This window comes from Engraulis encrasicolus, unplaced genomic scaffold (assembly GCF_034702125.1).
Source record: "Engraulis encrasicolus isolate BLACKSEA-1 unplaced genomic scaffold, IST_EnEncr_1.0 scaffold_455_np1212, whole genome shotgun sequence".
Classification (NCBI taxonomy): Eukaryota; Metazoa; Chordata; class Actinopteri; order Clupeiformes; family Engraulidae; genus Engraulis; species Engraulis encrasicolus.
Window position 1 is genome coordinate 4,651 of NW_026945759.1, and position 24,861 is coordinate 29,511.

Sequence of the window (24,861 nt, forward strand, 5' to 3'; positions counted from 1 at the left end):
AGTGAGTATCACTGACCTACAGATGGTGTAACTTCAATCTGCTCATTACCGTGCCGGGCCGCGACAGCGTACCGTGATCATTACACCCTGTGGCCATTCGGAATGCGGGGGGCAGTATAGCACCGCTTTTGCAGAGCAGCGTCTGCCTGTGTCTATGGTCTGTTTGTGCTTCCGTCCTTGCCCGTCCCCCAGTTTTAGTAGTAGTAGAAATACAGCCAGCAAATTGCATGTTTTATTTAGCATTGGGCATTTGATAGGGCATTTGATAATAACACAAGTGTGAGCCCTAAACAAGACCACAACCACAATAACCCAATTTAGGACCATAGGCCTATTCAACCGTTTCCACAACCTCACTGATCACAGTTGCTTCATCTGTAATGCCAGGGCTAAGAATAACGGAAATAGCAAAACAGAGTAGGCTAATAAACCGTAATGGAGAGACTGAGGAGACATGAAATCAAGCGGCGGAGTTCGGACCATTTTGAGTGGACCGATGTCGCTTGCTTTGTGTAGCCCTATCAAGCAAGCCTGTCTGTCTCATTTGTGCGATGAGCACAAAAACACAAATTGAACCACTCGTATAGTGTGAGTCAAACAGACATGAACAACATTGTAGCCTAATGTAGTAGTGCCCCGTCATGTCAGCTTGAGAGAGGAGATTTTACATTTGGCGACGACATTCCGTCTTTAAAACTGGCGCATGCCGCTTCCCCTATTGCAGGTTATTACCTGATCTACACTGTCGTTACCACAAAAAACAAGGTAGCACAACTTAATACTATTACTAGCCTATATATCTGGTAGCCTAAATAGTAGGTTGAAGACGGGGGTATTATTGGTGCACTGGGTTTTTTTTGCGAAGCAGAGTAATCTGCTTCAGTGTAGCTCATTCACACTAAAAAATACTGGGTTAAAAATAACCCAAATTGGGTATTCTAATACCCAGTCACTGAGTAACTATTGGACAGCACACATACTGGGTTATTTTTACCCAATGGATTGGGTTAGTATTTTTAACCCAGCATTGGGTCAATACAACATGCCCAGTAATGGGTTAAATTAACCCAGCCGTAGGGTCAGAAATACCCTGTACTGGGTTGCTGAGTTAACCCGTTTCACTGGGTTAAAATAATAACCCAATCCAATGGGTAAAAATAACCCAGTATGTGTGCTGTCCAATAGTTACTCAGTGACTGGGTGATACTGGGTTAAACATTGGTGGAAACTGGGTTATTTGGGAATTGCCTTTTACTTTTCTCCAATTATTTCAGTTGTTCCCTTTGACAAATTATGTCGAGTTCCAAGCAAGCAACTATCATTGAATCTTATGGGACCAGCCAGCAGCTAGTTAATGCCACTGGTCAATGATAATTGCCTGCTTGGAGGTAGAAGTTGCATTGCCAAACTCAGGAAATGGCTGAAAGAACAGGAGAAAAGTAAGGCTCAATTACTCAAGGGGATGTGTAAATATCTGCCTATTTCCAGAAATGGTTATATATGCATATATGGTTATATATGCATATATGGTTATATATGTTATATATACAATATGCAACACATTTGACCATTTTAAACACTCAAGTCACTGATAACCATTGCTCAAATAGAACCAATCTGATCACTATTAATGTTTTAAGTAATTTGTATACATTATTGTATACATGTTAACATATGTGATAATTCAATGACATTATACGAAAACACATCAAAGCAATGAATCAATGGAGAGAGAAATTATTTTCTGGTCAACCTTCCTTTATTACCAGGGATTCACGTTCTTCAATTTGCATCAATTCAAAGCAATATTTGAAAGGAAAAAAGTGTCCAGGCACGAAAAGAAAATCTGCAAAGATATTTTACAAAACAAATGAAACTTGATCAAAAATAAACATACAGCAAAAGTCATGAGACATTGCTTCTCTAAATGGTCTATGCAGCACTTTTTACATTGTATTGAGGAAAGGCAGATACAGTATTGGCAATAAGTCTTTGTAAGATAGGATAGCTAAACACATACAGTGTGCAATTATGTGTAGGAATCACCATGTGAAAGAGTTCAAGATGAGGTACACAGCATTTCTCTGAATGAAAAGAAAGACGGCAACTTAGCATTCAGTTACACATTAACACATTACAATTATAATGTGAAGACATTGCAAGACACAGACTATACACTCCAAAGAGTTGTGAATCCAATATTCATGCAATGTGCAAAATACAAACATGTAAATGAAGTTTCCAGTTCAACCCAATCTGACAAAATATGTAGTAAAAACAAAGGAGATACGCACTCTGTGCTTCTAAATTAACACTCCGGTGCAACCAGAGCAGGACTAAATGATAAGTACAAAGGAAAAAGAATCTGGTGCCACACGGATGTCTATTTTCTGTTATTTAATTTTTCAGTGCAGTAAGACTAACGTCTCGACATGCGTCTTCATCCTCTGAAGACGCATGTCGAGACGTTAGTCTTACTGCACTGAAAATATAAATAACAGAAAATAGACATCCGTGTGGCACCAGATTCTTTCTCCTTTGTACAAAATATATAGTAACTTGTAGACCTACTGTCTTTTGGCTTTTTAAGGAAACATGAATGGTACACATATTCAAAAGAGAAACAGAGGCTTACCATTTAGGTTTTCGTTCAGTCACCTACAACCATAGAAAAAAGTAAGAAAAACAAATNACTCATGTTGAAATACATTAGATGAATCTTTCATAAAAGATGCTTGTTGACATGCAAGTGTCCGTCACTGCGCAGACCTTTGTTATTTATGTTAATTTTGAAGTTTTTGATCCAGCACATGAACTTGAGATGTCCAGGCACACTCTCTTTTTTTGGACCATGTTCGGGCAGTAGGCAGATGGAGGAGTATAGCTATTATTCATCCCCCCCATTACTTACCCATGACTGCCAGAAACATGGAGATTATTGGTGTCCCTGAACTGTGTTTTCAATTCAAGTTAATGAACTAAAAATTAACCTTTCATGAACATATGTGGGAGATTATCACTGAACGAAATAAAACTTTTTCCCCGACCCTAAACTTGTAGAATATGTAGAATATGACTAATTCATAGTCATGTAAATAAATAGTATACACATATGTGGAAAAAAATCTGAGACCACTTGAAAATGTTCAGTTTTTCTGATTTTACTATGTATATGTAAAGGAGGCCAACTATCAAAGTGTGAGGTGGAATGTGACTGAGGTCATCTTGCACCTGTTCACCCCCCTCGGGCATCCTCGTCAACTACAACGGTTCGGCAGTGGGAGACACAGTACGATACCGCTGGGCCAAGAGACTAGTCTCTCGGCCCAACGGCACGAGACTGTATGAGGCTATCGGAGGGAGGTTTACCAACGTTCCACGCCAACTCTGTGCTAGTTAGCCTCCGTTACAGGAACGTTAGTAAAAACCTCTCTCCCAAAGCCTCAATACAGTGCGGTAACTGTGGGGTAGCTGACCGGTCCTTTAGCTCAGCAGTCTTGTATTGTGCCTCCCATTGCCAAACCAGATGCGTTGATGAGGTGGCCGGTTCGCGGCCTGAGGAAAGTGAACCGTGCAGGAACACCTCGGTCATAGATAGGTGTGTGTTTGAGTAAAACAAACATTGCTATTTCATTCTATGAACTGCTAAATACATTTTCTCCAAATTTCTAAAGAAAATATTGTCATTTTTTCCACGGCTGTATATTGAAGTATCCAGATACTCACTCTGTCTACAAAGCCTCCGGGACAAGTGCTGCAGAGCGAAACAGATTTTGGTCACCTTAGAAATAAGGAAGAGAGAGAGAGAGAGAGAGAGAGAGAGAGAGAGAGAGAGAGAGAGAGTTAGCGAGTGTTGCTCAAGGTATTGCTGAATGTTACTTTCTGCTCTATAAAGGAAACGGACATTAATTACATGGGCCTGAAGGCTAAGCAAATGCTTTATCAATATCATGCAGTATCCCAACTGTGCTGGTGCTTTAATATTTTCTTAATAGCAAGAAGTTAGAGATGGAGGTGTTCTGTTAAGTTCCAATCTACATTCCTAATAAATACATGCATGTGATCATTATTTTGGCTTTATGGGGTATGGCTACATTAATGGCAGGCAACACATATTGAGAAGCAGCAATACTAACCTTGCTGAAAGAATAAGTCTCCGTTTTCTTTCAGTCACTTCCAGTCTAGGACAAAAAAGGCAACACATTAGAAAAAAAATCCAAGCAGCACCTCGGTCATAGATAGGTGTGTGTTTGAGTAAAACAAACATTGCTATTTCATTCTATAAACTGGCAAATACATTTTCTTCAAAATTCTAAAGAAAATATTGTCTTTTTTCCATGGCTGTATATTGAAGTATCCAGATACTCACTCTGTCTACAAAACCTCCAGGACAAGTGCTGCAGAGTGAAACAGATTTTGGTCACCTTAGAAATAAGTACATGAGAGAGAGAGAGAGAGAGAGAGAGAGAGAGAGAGTTAGCAAATGCTGCTCAATGTATTACGGAATGTTACTTCCTGTTCTATAAAGGAAACAGGCATTAATTACATGGGTCTGAACACAGACCTGTATTAACCTAGACTGGCAATGGGCGGTTCTAGCCAGTGGCAGCTTTTCGGATTGACTGGGCGCAGCCATCTTTGCCTTTTTCGCGCCCTGTGGGCTCCTCCCACAGACGTAGCCCCGCCTAGTGGAGACTATCGCAGCTGTGTGCCATAGGAATGCATACGATTTCAAACGGTGATTACAACGTTATCAAAGTGGGTTTCAATCATTTTTTGTAAGATTTTGACAAGTCGTAACGTCTAAATTCTCACTCCAATAATGAAATAACCCTCACTACCTCCAAACGTTTTATTAGAGAGCCTGAAGCTGAGCGGTCTTGCCAGATAGGGCGGTTTCCCGCCCAATCGGGGCCGTTGAGGAAGGCGGTCTGTGGGTAAAAATGGACGGAAATAATCAGTGTTATCTGGCAACCCCGAAGCCGACTGTTTTCGTTGCCGCTTATGCAGGTTTGTGGATATTTGTGACACTGAATCGGCCATGCTTACGTGTGTAAAGCTTATTTTATGTACTTAACTCAGATGTAATGACAACTGTGTATATTGGTATGTATATTTCTTAAATAAGCCGTACGTTTTCAGTGAAGCTACCGGTAACTGTGCTATTATTCCCCCCACCCCCCCAAGGACGCTGAAGGTAACCTAGCAACAACACGGCACAGCACATTGCAGCTGTGAAAATAACGAGCCACTTGAGAGCGAGACTTTTCTAGAACATTAATTTATACTAGAGCTATTGTTCTAAAGACGTTACACATGGCCTGGTCAGTCAACCAGTGTTGCAAAAAAAATATTTTAAAAAAAAACCATCGGTGCATGACGTCATTACGTAATTACGGGAGTCTCCACTAAGATGGCGGACTACGATTCTGAGGCTCTGACTGGCTCTGAGAAATCCGAAAATTTCGAGGGGCATTGCCAGTCTAGGTTAATACAGGTCTGTGGGTCTGAAGGCTAAGCAAATGCTTCATCAATATCATACAGTATCCCAACTGTGCTGGTGCTTTAATCTCTTTATACATGGATTCTAAAATTTGTTTATAACCTGACTGCGCAAAGCTAACTGTGCACAACTCAACCTCTGATTGTTGGAAAGCGCTGTCGGTCAAAAAATTAGCTCACGTGGTTGGCTGCCAGTGTCTTGCCCCTCTTCATAACATCATATTGATAAACACTAAGAACCCATGTATAGCAAGAAGCTAGAGATTGAGGTGTTAAGTTCCAATCTACAATCATAATAAATGCATGCATGTGATCATTGTTTTGGCTTTATTGGGTATTCCTACAATAATGGCAGGCTACACATATTGAGAAGCAGCAATACTAACCTTGCTGAAAGAATGCATCTGTGTTGTCTTTCAGTCACTTCCAGTCTAGGACAAAAAAGGCAACACATAAGAAATAACTTCTTTCCAAGCAATGCCTTGGTTTGGCAGCATCTATATATCAAATCACACAGAAACAAATATCTTTAGCCAGTTGAAAGTGTCAGTGTTGATGTGGAGAGGTGACCATTGCATGGCTGCATTAGAACTAGTTATCTGCAGTTAATTTGTTCGGGCTTCTGACAATGTGGACAGTTATTCCCCTGTTAAACATAATGCAGAAAGTCTCGTGCTGAAACTGTTAGTGAGTGACTGACGTGGCTTTAAAAGAGGCCTAATTCAAAACAATTGCATTTATGGCATCCTCTGAGGCGTCTGGTGAATAATGCTACAATATACAATGTTTGCACATACCTTAGCACAGACGGACATAACGTGATCAGCTTACAAAGGATCCGGACGCCAGTGCGATCTCTGGTTAACCTGGTGATTAATAATACAGTGAGTGCATACTCAAAACTGTTCGGGTGAAGCATAAAGCATAGTAAAGGATCTTAACACATGCACAAGCAATAACGAGACACACATATTCAGAGGGATAGCCTCAGTATGCTGGGATGGTCCAGACCAAAGAGGATTGAGACAAGAGGGCTTACTCACGTCATAACAGCGTAGTAGGAAATGGTGGCGAGGGGAGTACGGAAATGTTATTCACTGTGGAACAGGTCATAGGACAGCGTGAATGTCTGTCAGCTGTCCTTAATTACCCCCAGCAATTACTGCTGACCAACAGCTGCCGTTACTTGGCCACAAATTACGGAGTACGAAAATGGCATCCATCGTGGATGGATGACCAATGACCATGCGCAAGGGAGTTAATTTTCCATCCACTCGTGTCCTCAGGCAACGCCCCCGTACTACACCGTGGCCAATGCATTCCCCGCCATGAGATTGTTCTTTCTCTTGAGTTTCTTTGGTCCAGACCGACGTCACATATCCCATCCCAAACTCGACCCCAGACGCACAGGCGGGTGACAGAGCAGCGCAGCAACAAGAAAACATCCGTAAAGCTCCAGTGAGCAGAGCATACATCAGGATGCCCTTGATAAAATAATTGCCTACGCTCGTCTAACCACAAACAATTAGCAACTCACCGGCTAGAGGTAGCCCACTAGACGTCGCCGGACTAGAGGAGCAGACAAGCCGCGAGGGGAAATCATTTTACAAAGTGCCTTGACAAGTTGTAGAATTTACTGCGGAGGCACTCTCCCCGTGAGCTCACTAAGTTTGGCGTTTCATACCAGCACTAAACCACTGCTATCTGCAACTAACTGACAGCCAGCTGCACGTAATCGCTAAACAATGTCAAGTTGCAGAATGTAATTACGAACGTCAAAATAAAAGGCTTCGGTTTAGTTATAATGTCCCATCACCCGACACCCCTAGTTGTCTCTCATTCAGACACGGGCTGCAAACAAATCTAACAAGTGCAGCACAACGGCAGGGGATGTTAAGAATAAAATACTTCACTTTCTGCTTCAATTACTAGTTAGAACATGCTAGCTAGACTCATATCTAACTAGAGCTAGCTTGCTGATAGCTAGTTTTTTTGTAAGCTTGAAGCTGCTGCTAGCCTCGCCCACAGCTCGGCCACCGTTTCCACCGTGTTTTATAAATGAAAAAGAGAAGTCAGGTGTTTACTGCAATTAGGCTATATCAGGTTCTCTGGCTATATGTAGGATAGGAAGTAGGCCTAATCGAATAATATCTGACGCTACCTATTAGGTCAACGTAGCGTGTTTGAACGTGCTAATCACTTCGAGACCGTGGTGGTTAAAATCTTGTGATAACATGAGAAACACTGTCTAAATGGTGGCGCCTTGTCCATTTTTTACCGTTATATCAAGTTTACTACTTAGACAGCACACATATTAGTTTAATTCATTACAAACCTTTCCTTGTTGTTGAAGGTTTTCCCCAGTTCAGTTGACTTCCAGGAAAAAGTCCGTTGGCTGGCTCTGATTTCAAATGTTATGATAAACCCAGTGATTGGGTATAATAACTCATCAATGGTTAGCATAACCCAGTATATGGTCAAACGACCACACACCAATAATTGGGTAAACATATAACCCAGCATGTTTCTATCAAATTACCCAGTGTGGGTATAAAAAACCCATTAAGTAGTAAAATTGTCATAAACCAGTATTTGGGTAAAGAAATAACCCAGTATTTTTTTGTGTGTTGTATGTTGATCCCTCCCTCAGTTTTAGGCTACAAGTGGAAAGAGTCAGCCAATTGCGCACGTAACATTGGGTATTTGATAATAACACAAGCGTGATCCCTAAACAAGACCGCCAGTCGACGGTGTTTTGTTTTCATTATTCTGTCCTGCATTCACCGTCTCAATTCCGCTCCTAACTTATAGGCTAAGTGATGTCTGTTAATTATTTCTGCACTACCTATTCAAGTCAGGAACGGATATCCTCAGGATAGCCTACGGACTAATAGGTTGAAGACGTTTTTTTTGTATTGGTGCTTGTGAACATTTCATCCTTTCAATGCGCTGTTGTGCGCGATCGACTGGATTCCGGTTAACTGGGGATGTGATGCACACATGACAATACATCTGTTACACCAGGTGTGGCTAATCATCTGTGATTAGGACTGCAAATTCAGTTGCTTCGGTGGAGATGCGAACCAACAGTAGGCTATGACTGGGGAACTATGACTCCTTCGGAGGCTGGATAACCTGTCGCGCCACGACATGTCACAAAAGGCTGTGCAGTCCCGTGCACTGCACTGCACTGCTGTAACCCACCCATCCCCCACAGACAAACATTCATGTTCTGAAAAGTTCAACACGTTCTGAACATTTTAGCCGCTTTGCATTAAGTTTTCGAGCAGACACTTGTCCACGGTGACGCAACATCGAAAGTGAAACGCAGAGACTGTTCACAAATAACTGAATAAAGATTTCATTAAAAAAAACCCACAGCATTTCTATGAAAATGTGCTGGGTGACCACACTGCCTATGCCTATCCAGATGCACGTATAGCAACAATGAGAAAGAGAGGGAGAGACGGAGAGAGAGAGAGCGATTAGCGCGTGTGTGTGTGTGTGTGTGTGTGTGTGTGTGTGTGTGTGTGTGTGTGTGTGTGTGTGTGTGTGTGTGTGTGTGTGTGTGTCGGGGAACATTTGAAGTGAAAAAAAACACCCTCCCCCACTTCAGCATCAGATGTTGGTGGTCTACAAGTCAATATGTTTACCCGACTATCTTGTAGCCCAGTCATGAAGTTCATAAAGCCATCGGTATAGGCCAAGATATCCAAAATCCCTCCGCAAATTTCTGCATTGCCTGAGTTCATAGGCTAAAACAACTTTATTTAGGCCTAACTTATTTAGCTTACTTTATTAGCCTTATTTAGGCCTATTATCGTATTTAGGCTTTAACGTGGGCCTATTTTACAAAATATCGAAAGAAGGAAAAGACACGACAGACAAGTTGAGGCTTACTGATCGTAGCCTATTACAGCAAATCGAACATGCGCTTTATGAACACACTAGCCTGAGGGCAAACATCTTCTTGGCACTATTGAGATAACCAGGCCATGCCATGAATTCAACTACCTGGGCCCACACTAAAATACTGACAGACTACAATTGCTTGGATCTTCAGTGGGTTTCGTGGGTCCGGGGGGATGGGTGGTGATGGCACGCTTGATGTATTTTCCCCACCCCATGCATGCACGCGGACACACAGGGTCGGGACATTCACCCAATGAATGACTGAGTGCGGCTAAATATGCCTGTTGCATATCGTAGCCTAATTATTCACACATCACGTCAAGTCACAAATTAGTAGTCTCTTGCAGTTGACCTATGCCAAATTAACGTCCTCCCTGTAAGGCTGCACTAATTCAAACAGGTAGAGGAGTCGGCTTAGCCTATAGCCAAAGTCTATAAAATGTAGCCTATTTTTTGTAATTTCCAATTATCTAGGCTATGTTTACGATAATGATTTGTTGCGCTACGACGGTGCTCAAGACAAGTTGGAACATAGTCATCTCAAGTGCTCCCATTTTATTTTGATCCTGCTTTAAGTCAATGGGCGAGAGGGACGGATGAAACGGGTGTTTCATTCGTCCCGACAGTGTCTACTGACACTAAAATCCCTTTTGCCTGTAAACCTGACAACTTTGACTTTTCATACTTTCGGATATGTTAAAGTTTTCGAGTAAATCGCAGTGTTTCATTCGTCCCGAGTTTCATGAGTCCCTGCTCTCCCCTACTGCCTAAACTGTTACAGTTTAAATGCGTCCTCTCCAAACTGTGTGTGTGTGTGTGTGTGTGTGTGTGTGTGTGTGTGTGTGTGTGTGTGGGCGAGAGAGGGAGAGAGAGAGAGCGAGGGAGAGAGGCGCTTAATTCCCCGCAGAAAGAGCAAGGCGATGTCTCCAAATATTAGACAAATGCATCTTATTTTAGTTAAGTAGACATCAGGGATGTATTTTGCTTAATAGCAACGCCGACCTGATTGGTTCATATTGCTCTGAATAGCCACAGAAGGCTAGGCTATATTTTAATGGGTTTACGCGCGCGAGGTCATCTAACTGTGGTCACAGTCGCCAGGTGCTATTATGAGAGGAAAACTATAGCACGTTGGCAAACATTAAAGTCAGTTTAAGCCATGCATATGATGAACCAGTTTTCTTGTTTGAAAAAACACACTTCCCGGTGCGCAAGGTGCATGCATTTCTGACTGACCCAGATGAAATCGCATGAGGAACTCCATGATTATGAGATGACATTGCATAGGCCTATATTTCCCAGCATATATTTCCCCCCCCTCTCTCTCTCTCTCTCTCTCTCTCCAAACCCAGTTGTACTTGGACTCACTTTTAACACCGCTGGCCTTGAATCGCAGCACACATTGCAGTGAGCCGTGCCGTGTGCGAGTGCTGAGCAACTTCACCCCTAACGTTTAACCTAGACTAGCGAGTGCAGTGTTGTAAATCACGTGGAATAAGTGCAGCGATTACCTGCGTAGCCTACTTAATTATGGAAGTGAGTGTCATTTGGACTGCCTATGGAATCAAGCCTACTGTCACCAAGCTCTTCCTGTCTCCCCAGCCTCGCAATGGATGGACACCTGGCCACCGCTCCTCCGCCTCCTTCGGAACGGATGACTGTGGGGGGGATCTCCAAGGAAATTTGGAATTTCGGACTTGTATAGATTTGGGGTGCCCCGGGACTCTTTTAGATTTCTGTTAGTTAATAAATATTATTTTAAAACTCAATATTTGTGTCTTGGCGTATTTGTGGTGTACAGTACTCTCCAGGGTATTTGGTAACAAGGAGAGGTGTCGCTGGAAAAATGCGCACTTTCTCACCTGCGACACATAACCCGACAGTTGGTTACACTTAATTTGAGCACGAAAACAGCAATATCAGTCGCTTGCTAATTTTTGCCAATGTGACAACATTAAATTCATTAGGGAAGTGTAGGTTAGGTTATCGCCCCAGCTGTTGGCGATGTGAGATAAATAGCCAACGCTTACACGCTCAAACGAAGCGCTGTTAGGTTACTGCGGTGAGGTGTATTGCACTCTCAGTAATTTTACCAAACGAAAAAGTATCCACATCCAGACAACAAGTCTGAAGTTGCAATATTAGACGTTTCAAATCTTGCGATGCGATAATCGGTATGGCTTCTGGCTACACTCAATTTACATTTTGTCAGAGCTTGCACATTAATGCAATTCATCCGATCATCATTTAAAAAAAAAAAGAAAATTCATTACATTATTTAGGCTATTCTTTTTATGACTCTTCCTACTTCCTGGAGGTGTTCTCACACAATTTATAGGCATGTTGTTATCCGCTGAATCGGTGCGTGCTGGTGAATATGAGCATATATTAATATGCCGTCAGCATCGTCTAAAACATTCCAAGCGCTCCCAAGTGCCACCCGGCGGTTGTTTGGGTACACTGCATCTAGGCCCGGTACGTACCGAGGTGGATGACGTGGCATTACCTCGGTAAAGGGTGTGCATTGTAGGGGGACCGACTGTATGGCATAGGCCTACGGGAGGTGCATAATCACAGCCTCTAATATAGATCTGTGTCGCATAAATTCAATGTCAGTGTTTTTACACGTGATGTTAGAGGTGTGCTCTTCCCACATGTTGATGTTTGTATCAGAATTTTGGTTCCTATATGAGATATGGGTCCATCAAATGTGTGTTATTTCCGCAGCCAGCCATACTAGCAGACGAGGGAGTCAATCGTATGACATCACGGCCCTGTCGAAATTGTCGCACCAAAGGCATAGTTTTAATGTGACGTTTTAACACGTTATGCCTGGAAAATTGATTTTAAGTTGGATTTATGTTTTAGAAATAGGCAAAATATTTAATTTCAATAATAGATGAATATTCGTTTCATATCTTCTTTAAACTGCAAATGTAAGTTAATGGCGGCTTATGTTGATGCCGATATGTGAAGCAGATTCAGTAGTTTTTTTTTTTTTTCGCAAACCAAAAGTTATGAAATCGACCGATCATTCCAAACAATATAAACTGTCGGCACAGTACTGATAGACCCGTGTCTCTTGTTCTGTAGGGAAGTCTTTCTCAACTGGGGTGCCGTGGCACCCTGGGGTGCAGCTCGCCCCCCTCAGGGGTGAGCTGCGGAAACGTGGCTGACTGTATGTGGAATTTACCTAAATAAATAATATAATATAATGCATATTTGTCTAAATTAATGCTTAGTGGAATCTTTCATCTACCATTTACACACAATAAAGTAAATGTAGGTCCCCCCAGTAAGGCTGCACATAGCCTGTCTGAGATAAAGCTGCAACTTAGAATGTAGGTTGTGTGACGTCTCCAAAGGTGTTACTTTTCTAAGCTTGTGTGGTAACATGTGCAATGCCATGTTAAGGCTTGTTGGTTTGGGGTGCCTTGACATTTTTCAGGAATTGAAAGGGTGCCTCTCCTAAAAAAAAAGGTTGAGAAACACTGAAGGGTTTTATGGCGGTGGACAAATGTGGCACATTTCCGTGACCCGTGTCTCTGCTGCATCTCCTGTGTTATGTTAATAGCCTACAGTAAGTTAACTCCTGGTCCTTGGGGGAGAAGTTGTGAAGAATTAAGCAAAGGGTAGAGACCATCCTCTCTGTGACCTTTATGAACATTTTGCCGCAAAATGGATTTGTCTTCTTCGCTCAAACCTACCTTTATTTAATAAAGGAAATGGGCTACTGTGTTGTTGAAGGTTGAAGGCACAATAACTCTGTGAAATGTTTCACCACTGTTGTTTAATAATGCTATTGTTGTCTCTATAGTTCTTGTTGTTGATGCTCTACTAAGGATCTGTCGAGTAACGACATAGATGACTTAAAAGCAGTGTTGGAAAAAGAGACCCTCCACATGGACAAATGAATCTTTTGTGCATACAACAATAATCATGGTCGATTATTTGTTACAGTAGAGATCCTAGGTCTGTATGCTATCAACTTCTACGGGACTTATCTTTTGCCATTCATTTCAATGGAAGCCCGCTTATTGCATGTGCACGCCTGCGCAGTAAAGTAGACTTGATTTCTATTTTCAAGGAGCATTGTGAACATGTCCGGCCTCCCGCTCATGGTCCTGGACATGTGTGCGTCATGCGGACACCGCGCTCCGGTGTGCAAGGGATGATCTGCTTTCATGTATTCTTACTGTTTCGGACTGATCACGGATACCTCGACACACGTCTTGTGGTTCTAGTGTGCAAGGGCCGTAATCGTTTTTTATGTCATTATTAAATTAGCTTATGTGATGACCGTCACCAGCTACAAGGCTTTAACATCCCTTAGCTACCTCCTGTAGTGCCATTAGGCTTATGGCTGATTTGTATTTTATTGTATGGCTGTTTGTATACCGATGGCACACCACATTGTGATGGGTTGCAATATCAGTAACTTAGATTATAGCGTTTTTCATTGATTGTTGGAACGTTGGACAAAATACCCGATCAGACAACTTGTCTTGCAAAATGGCTTGCTCTATGGAACTAGCTATTTGGTTAGCTTGATTGCTAACGTTAAGATGGATCAATCCAAATGTATTCCGCCGCAGTCGTCATTAAAGTGAGCTATTAGACTAGGGGTCGACCGATACAGGTTTTTACGCAATGCGATACCGATATTTTTTCCATCACCCTTGGCCGATAGCCGATTTCCGATACCCGATACGGCCGATGCCGATATTGTTAAAAAAGTGTTAAAAATGACAAAAATCAGTACTGTATCATTTTTAAAAAATCCTATCCCATCACCTTTTCATCACACCATAACATGAATAACAGGAAAATAACTGTCATGTACAAAGCACACTGAGCAACTAGTTTTTCAAGCATCTGTAGCCTATACAGTATTATAGCCACCTAAAAAGGTATACATAAGGCATTAAAAATTCAAAGGACTGTGGCTTGACAGTGGTACAATAGCATAGAGCTTTACTGTAAATTTGAAAAAATGTTGGGGATGACCAAGATTATTATGGGTTTAAATATTTATGCCTATTTTTTCACCTGTATAGGTATACTTGATTTCCTAAGGCCTTTCACAAAATAAATAAAATCAACTAGGGCCTAAATAACAAACAAAAGCCCAAAATAACAAACCAAAGAAATGCAAACAAAACACATAGACAAGTAAAACCATTTTCTTATTTTCATATTATAAAATACATTGCAAAGAATCCCACCAGTAAAAACACCCCTGTTCAAAATGGTTTGGTCCGCCAAACGGCGGACACCCCTCTATTTTACTCAGATTGGAACATTCACTTGTTGCTGAACGAGGAAGTGGTAGCATGCCGGTGACCTGGTCTGTTAAATGTTACAGAAATGTTTTACACAGTATTTCTAACCAAATAAACGTCTATGAATTGAAACAGCCAGTTTGCAAGTGATGTTTGTTACTCATTAGAGATCGCTAAACAGATGGAAGTTGCTAAATGAATGACTGTATGAAATGCGCGTTTTCAAAGGCGGTGGAAATTAGACTGTTACAACGGTATGTAAAAGATGGCAAATGGTGGTGAGGTGATTATTGACTGAGCAATGAATCAAGGAATTAAAATCAGTACAGAAAATGGATGGAGCTGAAACATTCTTCCTTTTAGGCCTATTACATGCACATGCCATGTAATTCAGTGTCCACATTAAAATAGGATGCATCTGAAAGTCTAAAACTTTGTGGCAGCCTGCAAGGCTGTTTACTTTACTCCATGAGTGGGGAAGGGGTGCATTACGGGTCTGCCAGCAACACAGAGCTGCCCGTCTGTTGTCAAAATCTCGGGGTGGGCGTATCGGCCGATACCGATACACTTAATAAACGCAAATATCTGCCCGATATATCGGCCGGCCGATATATCGGTTGACCCTTAATTGATGCAACAGAAAACATGATGTCAAGGTTATGTGATCATAATCATATGATCATATGATGTTATACCAGTCATGAACTGGACTCTTTCATATGGTAAGGTAAGCGTACCCATTAAGCCCACCAAAATCTAAATTTCTTTATTTTTCAATCATCTTCACATACTTTTTTGTGAAATAATTTCTTAAATAGTAAGATTTACCTCTCTTCTCAATGTTTATCACTTAGTTGATGAATATTTTAAAGTAAGTTACAATATGAAGATTTTTTTACTGGAAAAGTGAAAAGTCTGAATGGGTTTAAATGGTACCTTTGGTACCATTTAAGCCCACTTGTGTTCCAAATAAGCTCATATAGTTCTTTCTCTATGAAAATACCTGGTGAGGTGTGTGAGTTGAGTTTAAACAGTGTAGCCAACATGGCATAAATGGTTTCAGACCAAAATAGTCTTACAAAATGCAAGATTTGCTCAAAAAATAATGCATAAATCCTAATTAAATATTACAGCATCTTTTACATTACATTTTACATTACATTGCATTTGGCAGACGCTTTATAACCAAAGCGACTTTCAGAAGAGGACATAATCAAGCCAACATCACAAGCAAATACAAAGTGCACAGGAGATATACAGAACAACAAGTGCAATTACAAAGAGGGGTTAGTTTTTTTTTTTTTTTTTTTTAATAAAGAGGAAATAATGAGAACACACACACACAAACACACACTCACAAACTAAACTAAACTAAACATAATGTCAGGATTCTGCCCTGGGGCAAGGCCAGTTCAATCATTAGTCTAGTAGATTCTCTCGAAAGAGGAATGTCTTTAGTTGTTTCTTGAAGGCTGCAAGAGAGGTGCTTAGTCTTGCTGCCTCTGGGAGACTGTTCCACCACTTGGGAACCACAACGGAGAACAATCTTGACTGGGAGTACCTAGAGCGACTGGATGGCAGAGCCAGACGGCTTGTGCTGGATGAGCGCAGTTCTCTTCCAGTAACATAAGGCGTTAGTAGGTCCTTCAGATAAGCTGGGGCCGTTCCTGTGATGGTTTTGTAGGCAAGGGTCAGTGCCTTGTGCTTGATCCGGGCGGCGATCGGTAACCAGTGCAACTCAATAAATAGAGGAGTAACATGGGTCCTTTTGGGTTGATTGAAGATCAACCGTGCCGCCGCATTCTGGATCATCTGCAGAGGCTTTAGCGCACAAGCAGGTAGACCTGTCATGAGTGAGTTGCAGTAGTCAACGCGGGACAGGACCGTGGCCTGGACCAGTCGTTGTGTAGAATATTGTGTCAGCACAGGTCTGATATTCCGTACGTTGGACATCTGGATTCGACAGGTCCGGGTGACCGAGTTGATGTAGTTGGAGCATGACAGCTCATCATCAATCATGACGCCAAGGTTTTTGGCGACTTTGCTTGGGGTCACGATGGTGGAGCCTATCTTGAGGTTGATGTTGTGACTGAGCGGCTCTTTAGCTGGGATCACCAGGAGCTCTGTCTTGGCCAGGTTCAGCTGTAGGTGGTGGTCCTTCATCCATGTTGACAAGTCGGTGAGGCAGGCAGAGATGNGTTCTCTTACTTCATATACTTAATAAAATTCTTCATCCAAACAGAGAAATTTATTTTTTCTTATTGATTGTTGTTAGTTCATTACATTACACCTTTTAAGCCAACAACTTGAGATTGCACAGCACTTTCTGTCTCTCAAAGGCATTTTTCATTAGCATGCATGCCAACTTGCATGCATTTCAATGGGGTGTACCATTAAAGCCCACCTAGTACCCATTAAGCCCGCCTATACAAAAAGCAATTTTGTGGAAATTTTGTGGACAAAACATTTCATGATGCATTTCTTTAAAGATCAATGCCAAACAAACTGGAATATGCTTAGAATTCATACCTAACCACCTTAAGTCTTACGGTAGAGTAAGATAAAGATGGTGTGTGGTTGTATCAAGAGAATATCGGCGCTTGCTCGCTCATAAAACACATCTTCATTTGAGGGGAAATGCTATAATTCAGTAAAAGACTGCATGTATATGTATAAAAATCATTACATTTACCTCTTGTTTTGAAAATACTTTCATATTTAGTAAACTATTTGACTTAAACTAGCTGAAATTCTATGGTTTCTGACATGTCCCAAAACAGCAAAGTTTTGAGGCAACTTCTTGTCATTCCTGAGACTGGATTCACTTGGACGGGGATAACTCGACGATACAAAATGTGATTTGTATGCAATAAAAAATATTTTGTCAGTAACAAAAATATTTAATTGGATAGGGTGATGAACAACAAAATTCACCTTTTCCCTTTCCTTAAGCCCACTTTCAACTTTGAGGTCAATTTAAAGGGTACATGGGCTTAACTGTACGCTTACCTTACTCTTTCATTCAATTGTTCATTTTGTATTTTTCTTTTGCAACTTTAATTTTTATTGGAAGGATTTTCATAACATTCACAAAAGTTCTCCTCTACTGTAGATCTTTAGACATAAAAAATACTACACAGCCACACTGTGGAGTTCCCATATGAAAGATAACAGTCACAACACAACAGTTAATTTTGTATTTTAATAAGTTAGACCAGATCACTGGCATGATGGCATGATCACTGGCACGCACGCAGTATGCCCAAAAGTTCCATAGCTTAACGCAATCCTAAACCCTGTTTGCCAATAAGTCATCACTGCAAAACAAGTTCATAATTAAAAGCAAAGAACTATTTTCTTGCTCCATTTAAGACCTGATGTCATGTAAAACAGCAGTTTTCCACCACGGAAAGGACATTTGCTGCTTTCTTTCAGTCATTCATGGAGTCACTGCCCGAAGTGCCCTCGTGTAAAACAACAATCTGAGTGTAAAATTGATTTGGATAGTTTCATATGTCAAGCCTGTTATAAGCCCACTAAGTTCTCTCTGCATGGCTAGCGATCCTTGATTTATCATAAAAGAAAATCAGCTCTAGTAACCGCAAACAGGGCAGAGCCGTAACAAGCGTCAAAGTTGAAAAAAAAAAAAATGTGTGCGTGCTGCCTCAACGTCTGTATTAGGACTACATTAGCCTACATCGGACATTAATAGAATAGGCCTACACCTGCGAGTCTTGACCGTATGACTTAACAATTTTCACCTGCCTCATATCTTCGAAAATAACCGTTAGAAATGTTTCACTCATCCCGGCTCTCATGCTTAATTCTGAAATTCTATTCCCACTTGTGTCCGTGCGCAAAGCAAGTGCTACTGCTGTCTCTCAAAATGTTTTCAACATAAAACGATTATTCAACATAAAAAGATGCATGAAATAACGATATTCTTATCCACGTCCTTCCAGCGGTCTAGTTTGTTTTTTAGACTGCCTATATCTAGATCGCAACTTGCCGCTGCATTTTAAATTAATCCTTGAAGCGCCGTGGCAACAGGGACTAGTAGGCCTACTACAGTAGCTATTGAATTGGGCTTTTGGGCTGTACATTAAAACACTGAACTGTGAAAAATGTACTGCATGTTGACAGTCATTTAAATGCAAGATAATTAAATGTAAGATAATTGGCCATGGTGCGATATAGCTGATGATAAATATCAAGAAATCCAATCATATTCTTATTTTAAGCCGTTTTGTGCCATTAAACATAATTATTTATATTCCTTAAAACTGTTGTATTGCAATATAAAGAAATCTGCTGTTTCAGTGCAGTAGCCTATTATTGCATTATTATTATTATTATTATTATTATGCCTGTCATTGTGCGTGGCGCCGCGGCGCCTCGACCCGCAGGCACAAGTGTTTTAGGGGTGTCTTGGGGTATTCTCCCCCGCAAAATTTTTACACTTCTAATGCTCTCAAACGCAATTTCCTGCAATTTGAGGAGCAAATTTTGACCAATACAACCAAGTGTTTTTGCCTTTGTTAAAACATTTTTGTACCAATAGTAAGGCTGGACTGGGGGGAGGCATGTGTGCATGGAAACATTCAAGCCAGATCCATTTTAGGTAATACAACTTTCTTTATTTAATTTGTTACTGAACTGCTACAATACAAGTTAACTATAAGAACACATGTTTGTTTCCCTGAACATACAAACTGTACTAATTACATGTTTCACTGCAACAATATGTTTACAAGCGCCTGGGAGCCTGGAGGTATAACTTTCTGGCGGCAGCGAAGTCGAATTCTGGCATGGGAATTCGGGCATAGCTGAGCCTGATGAGCCGATCCAGCTGCTCAATGCCGAGGAGTGTGCGTGTTTTTGTCTTTATCCTATTCTGACAGGAAAACACACGCTCCGCCTCAGCATTGGGCCATTCACGTGAATTCTGTAGAGCCAGAGAACTGGACACCGTCACCTTTTTTCTCTGACGAGTTTGCAGGTAGTGCTATGCATTGGGTTGTGTCAAGGTAACGACCACAAAGCGCACGCGCTACACAGAAGGACTCGCATCGGGTAGCTACTCAGATTGCGTAGCACTACATAGTTCTTTCTAGGTCTGTGACTCAAACTTACCTCCGCTCGCCTCCGCTGTCTTCTGGATGATGACATAGGCCTATGGACTTTAAATAAACTTATGTTTGTTCGGGGTTTTTTGCGCGCAAACCCCCCGCGAGGCTGTTGCTTAAAATGACCACACCATAACATTCTGTAGCTTACATTAGTATGACGTTTCCACATGGTTTTTCTGCCCAACATAGCTTCAAAACTTTTAATGAAGAATCATTGCAAAGTTAAGCGACTCGAGGGACAGACTCGCAGAAGCGCGAGGGGAGGGGGAAGGGAGGGACGAGCGGAATGCGCTGCGCAGCGTAGGACAGACCTGGAGGATGGAGCCGGTTAGGTGTATTTTATATTTTATCTTCTAAAACTTCCAAAATGGCGGTGTAAATAAAAATCGTCCATCGTGGGAAAGCTCGGACTCGGCGAATTTTGAACATCAGCATGGTTAACGCGGACAAAGTGGAAAAAATAGGACGTCTTTAGGGAGTCCTACTAAAAAAGCCTGGCATTAGGCCTAGTGTGGTTATAGGTGTGAATGCAGTTACCGCGAAAATGGCCACGGTGATGCAGACACACAAACGTCGCACTTGTGGGGGAGGTGGCACGGTCATTGACAAGAGAATTTCAAATTGGCACTCGGATGTCACAAAGGTTGCCTACCCCTGTGGTAGACCATTGTAGAATTTGTAGGATTTTCTAGAACTTGCGCAAGATTCATAACTGTTAACTTAAACCTGCTTGTTTGAAGCATCTAACAGTGTTTTTTTTACCCTTTTTCACAGGAAATTTCTTATCAAAGATCCTCCTAGCCAAGACTACCTCTGTTTGCGTTTGCCATGGATCCTGAAGACCAGGCTGTGGGGCGGGCAGTTTTGTCCTGGGCTCGCTTTAACTCGACTGGAGAGACTGCCCTAATGGAAACCTTAAAAGTGTTCAACCCCATTTCAAAGGATCTGACGGACAGTGAGCAGCAGATGGTGTCTTTTCTGCAGGAGCTGCGAGAAGAAGGACACAAACCGCTCGTTCTAAAGAGCAAAGACGTGTACGGTTACAGGTCCTGTACAGCAGAGCCTCTTACACTTGACAGTGAGACCGCAGCTCAGTGCAGGATGTCAAAACCGACGAAAAGGAGGGGTCGGAAACCCCTCGTTAAGAAGAAGGAAGTAAACTATGCACTCCTAAGCTCAGTAGCTAAAGTAATCCTGAAAGATCAACCCAAGATCCTGTTGACAAACCTCTCAGTCGATGCTCTTAAAGACAGAATGAATCACAGAGAACATCGTCAGCTGGGAGTACCTGCGCATAGCCAGTGTCTGAAGCTAACAAACATTCAGGGGTTGTTGGGAGGAAGCCCCACTGCTAGACTGCAGATACAAACGGAAACTCATAACATGGCTCAGTCCACCAGCTGCCCCTCCACTTTGTCAGGTGTGCACAGGCAGAGAGATAGTTGTCTCCGGAAAGTTGTCAAGGTAGATGGGTCATTCACAGATGACGAGGTCAGAAGAAAGGCCCAGCAAATCTACCAAGTTAATTTATCTCCAGTCATACAAATCCAGCCACTATTTGTAAAACGTGTGTAGAATTTAGCAGATATGCAGCAACTATTTGCCTTTTTTCGCCCCAATTGTTTTCCTAACTGAAGATGTTTTTGGAGTAACGCTGTGAATAATTGTAAATGTAGCCTACAGCAGGTAGGATTTTGACAAGGGATTGAACTCTGAGGCTTTGTTGTCCATGAATTGATTGCCTCATTTCCTCTATTTAAAGGATGATGACTGTTATCTGAAGTGAATGGAGATTTTGGTTTCTGCTGCTGGCAAGTGACATTTTTTTGGAATGTTAATAGTTTAATCCTTTATTTTTATTTATTTTTTTAGTTGCTCTTTTGTCCTGGAGGACTCTCCATTTAGTGTTATTTTTCTATTTATACTATTAGTTTGTTGAAGTCAGGCTTTTTATGTGTTGATTTGTACAGGTCCTCTTTAGTGGTCTGTTTTTCTGTGAACAAACTTATTTTAAGGCCCCCCCCCCCTTTACATTAAAGAGCAAAAAAGGTTTCTATGATCTTTGAAATACAAATGCTCTGATTTATGTTTTTGTGTCAATCACCTAAGTAAGACCTTTTGCTAGGAAGTTGACCTTTTCAAATTATACTTTGGGATGTCTTCAAAAATTGTTTTCGTCAAAATGTTTTGAGTTTCCCCAGAACCAATCCCATATACGTATGGAGACTTATGGACACAGTACACCAATGTCCTCTGTATCTAGTTTGGAGCACTGTTGGTCAGTACACATTTTTTTCAATAAGTGCCAACCTGTGTTGACCTTGTAGCCTACATCTAACTATGTGTAGACCAGTTCTGTAAACTTATCTTGCCTTTGGATTGATAAAAGTTTGGTCACTGAACTATTAAAATGCTCTTTAGTGCGGAACACCTTTTTTTTGTGGAACTCAAAATTCTTTGTCCATTTATGTCCTTGGATGATGCTCATACTGCTTAGAATCTCATTCAATATGGAGTGAACTAGGGTTCATAAATCCTGGCTTTAATGCAATTCTGTGGTGTAGAACCTAAATTATTTGGAGCTTTAAAAGAATATGGCAAGTGAGTATGGGGTCGTTTCATGTGAAATCAGACACTTTGGGACCCGACCGACACATATTTCAATGATACTTGCTGTGCCTGTTTAGTAGCAAGGTAGCACCCCAGAACTGCATTTGTGTGAATCTGACCCCAATATTAAGGGAGAAACAGACTAGCAAAGGTTTACATATGAGGGTACGACACTATACATTCAGCATTGATTATATCAGTCAGTGTAAGTCACAAAAAGATGACTGTGGTGTTATTTGAAAGCTCTTGCCTGGCTCTACAAATTACACAACAGCATGGAATACAACAACCCTCAGAATATGAATTATGATAAATTGAAAAATAAAAATAATAATATTTAAAAAACGTATATTTTTAAATGTCCGGTTCCTTGTCTAAACGTAGCCTGCAATGTCATGAACAACACCTGAAATGCTGGTGTTTGGTTCCATAATGCCATAGTAATCAATAGTCATCAATCAATCAACTGACGGTATGTCTATCGGAATATGTGAAAGATGGAGATGGTCCATGAGGATGCAGGAAGTTCAGTTTCAGCTCTCCAGTGCTCGGCATACATTCCTACAACATACCATTTGATGCTTGAGCATTTATAAAATTCCTTTATAGAGCTTATTCTTTCAACCCTGCCTTCTCTGAATTCTGAAAATGGTCTAGCTTCCACTGTGTCCATTGACGATGGACAGAAGCTGTATAGTTTTTGAGTACCTGGAATAGGGACCGACGAGGGTGCAGGGCCCACCGGGAAAATGCATGTTATGCCAGATGGCCAGTCCAGTCCTGTCCCTGACACAACTCTATTACTACTATATTACAACTCATTTCAACCTTTATGTCCCATTATTTCTGAAATGAATAAAGAACCAAACACCCCATTTTCAGGTGTTGTTTATGACCTTACAGGCTATGTTTAGACAAGAAACCGGCCATTTAAAAAATATAAGGTTTTTTTATATTATATTAATTTTTCAATGTATCATATTTCATTTTCTGAAGGTTGTTGTATTCCATGCTGTTTGTGTAATTTGTAGAGCCAGAAAAGAGCATTCAAACAACACCTCAGACATATTTTACTGACTTACACTGACTGATATAATCAAGGCTGAATGCATGTAGTGTCTTACTCTCATATGTAAACCTTTGCTAGTCTGTTTCTCCCTTGATATTGGTGTCAGATTCACACAAATGCAGTTCTGGGGTGCTACCTTGCTACTAAACAGGCATAGCAAGTATCATTGAAATCTGTGTTGGTCGGGTCCCCAAAGTGTCTGATTTCACGTGAAATGACCCTATGTGTGTTAAAAAAAAATACAAAAACAAACTGGCCCTACAAACAAGTAAAACAGCATTTTCACGACTGGCGCCGTGTGCTCTTCACAAATGATGCTGCAGACAACACAACATTCTCCATGTCATCTTAAAACTTTGTCATGTCTGTCCCAACCATCTCTCATCTGTGAGGAGCGCAGGGCACCAATGGCATAACACTAATAACACTACATGCAAAATGTATGTTCTCTGGTATACACAAATGTATACAATTATTATACCTCAAGTTGGGCAGTAGATACACAGATGCGTGTGCATAGTGTAATATTGACACAACAGCAAGGGGCGATCTTAACTTTCATGTTGAGGTTGTGGTGGAGTAAAAAAAAAAATGGTGTGCCCGTTAATGCGGGGCACTGTATGTGTGGGTATTTATTAGTGGTGTGGATTGGCACTGGTCACGATTCGGGAGGTAGCGATTCGATTCGATCCAATCCGATCCGATTCAATTCTACAATGCATTGCAATGCATTACATTTCTACTGAAAGCAAAGCAAATGTTTAATCAGTCATGATGAGGCAATACAAGTAGTCAGATACTGAGCAACAATTTATTGGCTGTTTTCTGTATCAGTCTGTATCAGTCTTGCAATGTTTTGAAGTGCTTTTATTTAATTTAACATTCATTTGCTCCCGAAATATCCATGGAAGTAACTGTAACTTTGAAAAATTTCCGGATCGATTCTGGATCGTCCGTGCCCCGCATTGGATTGCATCGCCGAATCGATCATTGTTGACACCACTAGTATTTATGTATTAGTCTATTTGCCAGCCCATTGATCCCCATTGTGAACCCCGAAAAACAAACAAATAAGGTACTTGTACTGGTAAAGGGAAATCTTTCATTTTGTCATGAATATTTTCACATACAGATGGAGAATATTGAATATATTTAGACTTGAAATGCCATTGCAAATCATTCCAAGCTTAAACTGTCAAGTCAGGGTAAGTCTCGAGTCAGTAGCGCACAAGTCCGAGTCATGTGACAATTCATTTAATATTGCCAAGTCATCAATTTGCGACTCAAGTCCAAGTCACAAGTCCCCATCTCCGTAAAACAGTATATTTGAAGTATACTATACTACTAGGCACTTATA

At 41.2% G+C, this 24,861-nt stretch overlaps 1 protein-coding gene and 1 long non-coding RNA gene across 3 annotated transcripts; one reads left to right on the plus strand and one right to left on the minus strand.

Moving 5' to 3' along the window:
• Positions 1-1,737: 1,737 nt before the first annotated feature.
• LOC134444098 (uncharacterized) lies at positions 1,738-8,989 on the minus strand. 2 transcript variants are annotated; one of them, XR_010033870.1, is made up of 8 exons: positions 7,838-8,989; positions 6,300-6,368; positions 5,889-5,933; positions 4,370-4,397; positions 4,137-4,181; positions 3,727-3,781; positions 2,636-2,658; positions 1,738-2,084 (listed from the first exon to the last, which is right to left on the minus strand). It is a non-coding gene; the product is annotated as an uncharacterized LOC134444098 (long non-coding RNA). The 2 variants fall into 2 exon arrangements; XR_010033871.1 differs by lacking the exon at positions 7,838-8,989 and adding an exon at positions 7,040-7,813.
• Positions 8,990-20,495: 11,506 nt separating this feature from the next.
• Positions 20,496-22,257, plus strand: ccdc71 (coiled-coil domain containing 71). Its single transcript, XM_063193557.1, has one exon. The coding sequence runs from the start codon at positions 20,654-20,656 to the stop codon at positions 21,398-21,400; it is 747 nt and encodes a 248-aa protein (XP_063049627.1). The 5' UTR covers positions 20,496-20,653; the 3' UTR covers positions 21,401-22,257.
• The last annotated feature ends 2,604 nt before the right edge of the window (positions 22,258-24,861 follow it).

Bases quoted from the DNA above. Each gene is read 5' to 3' on its own strand.
- ccdc71 (XM_063193557.1), top strand. From the start codon at position 20,654: ATGGATCCTGAAGACCAGGCTGTGGGGCGGGCAGTTTTGTCCTGGGCT.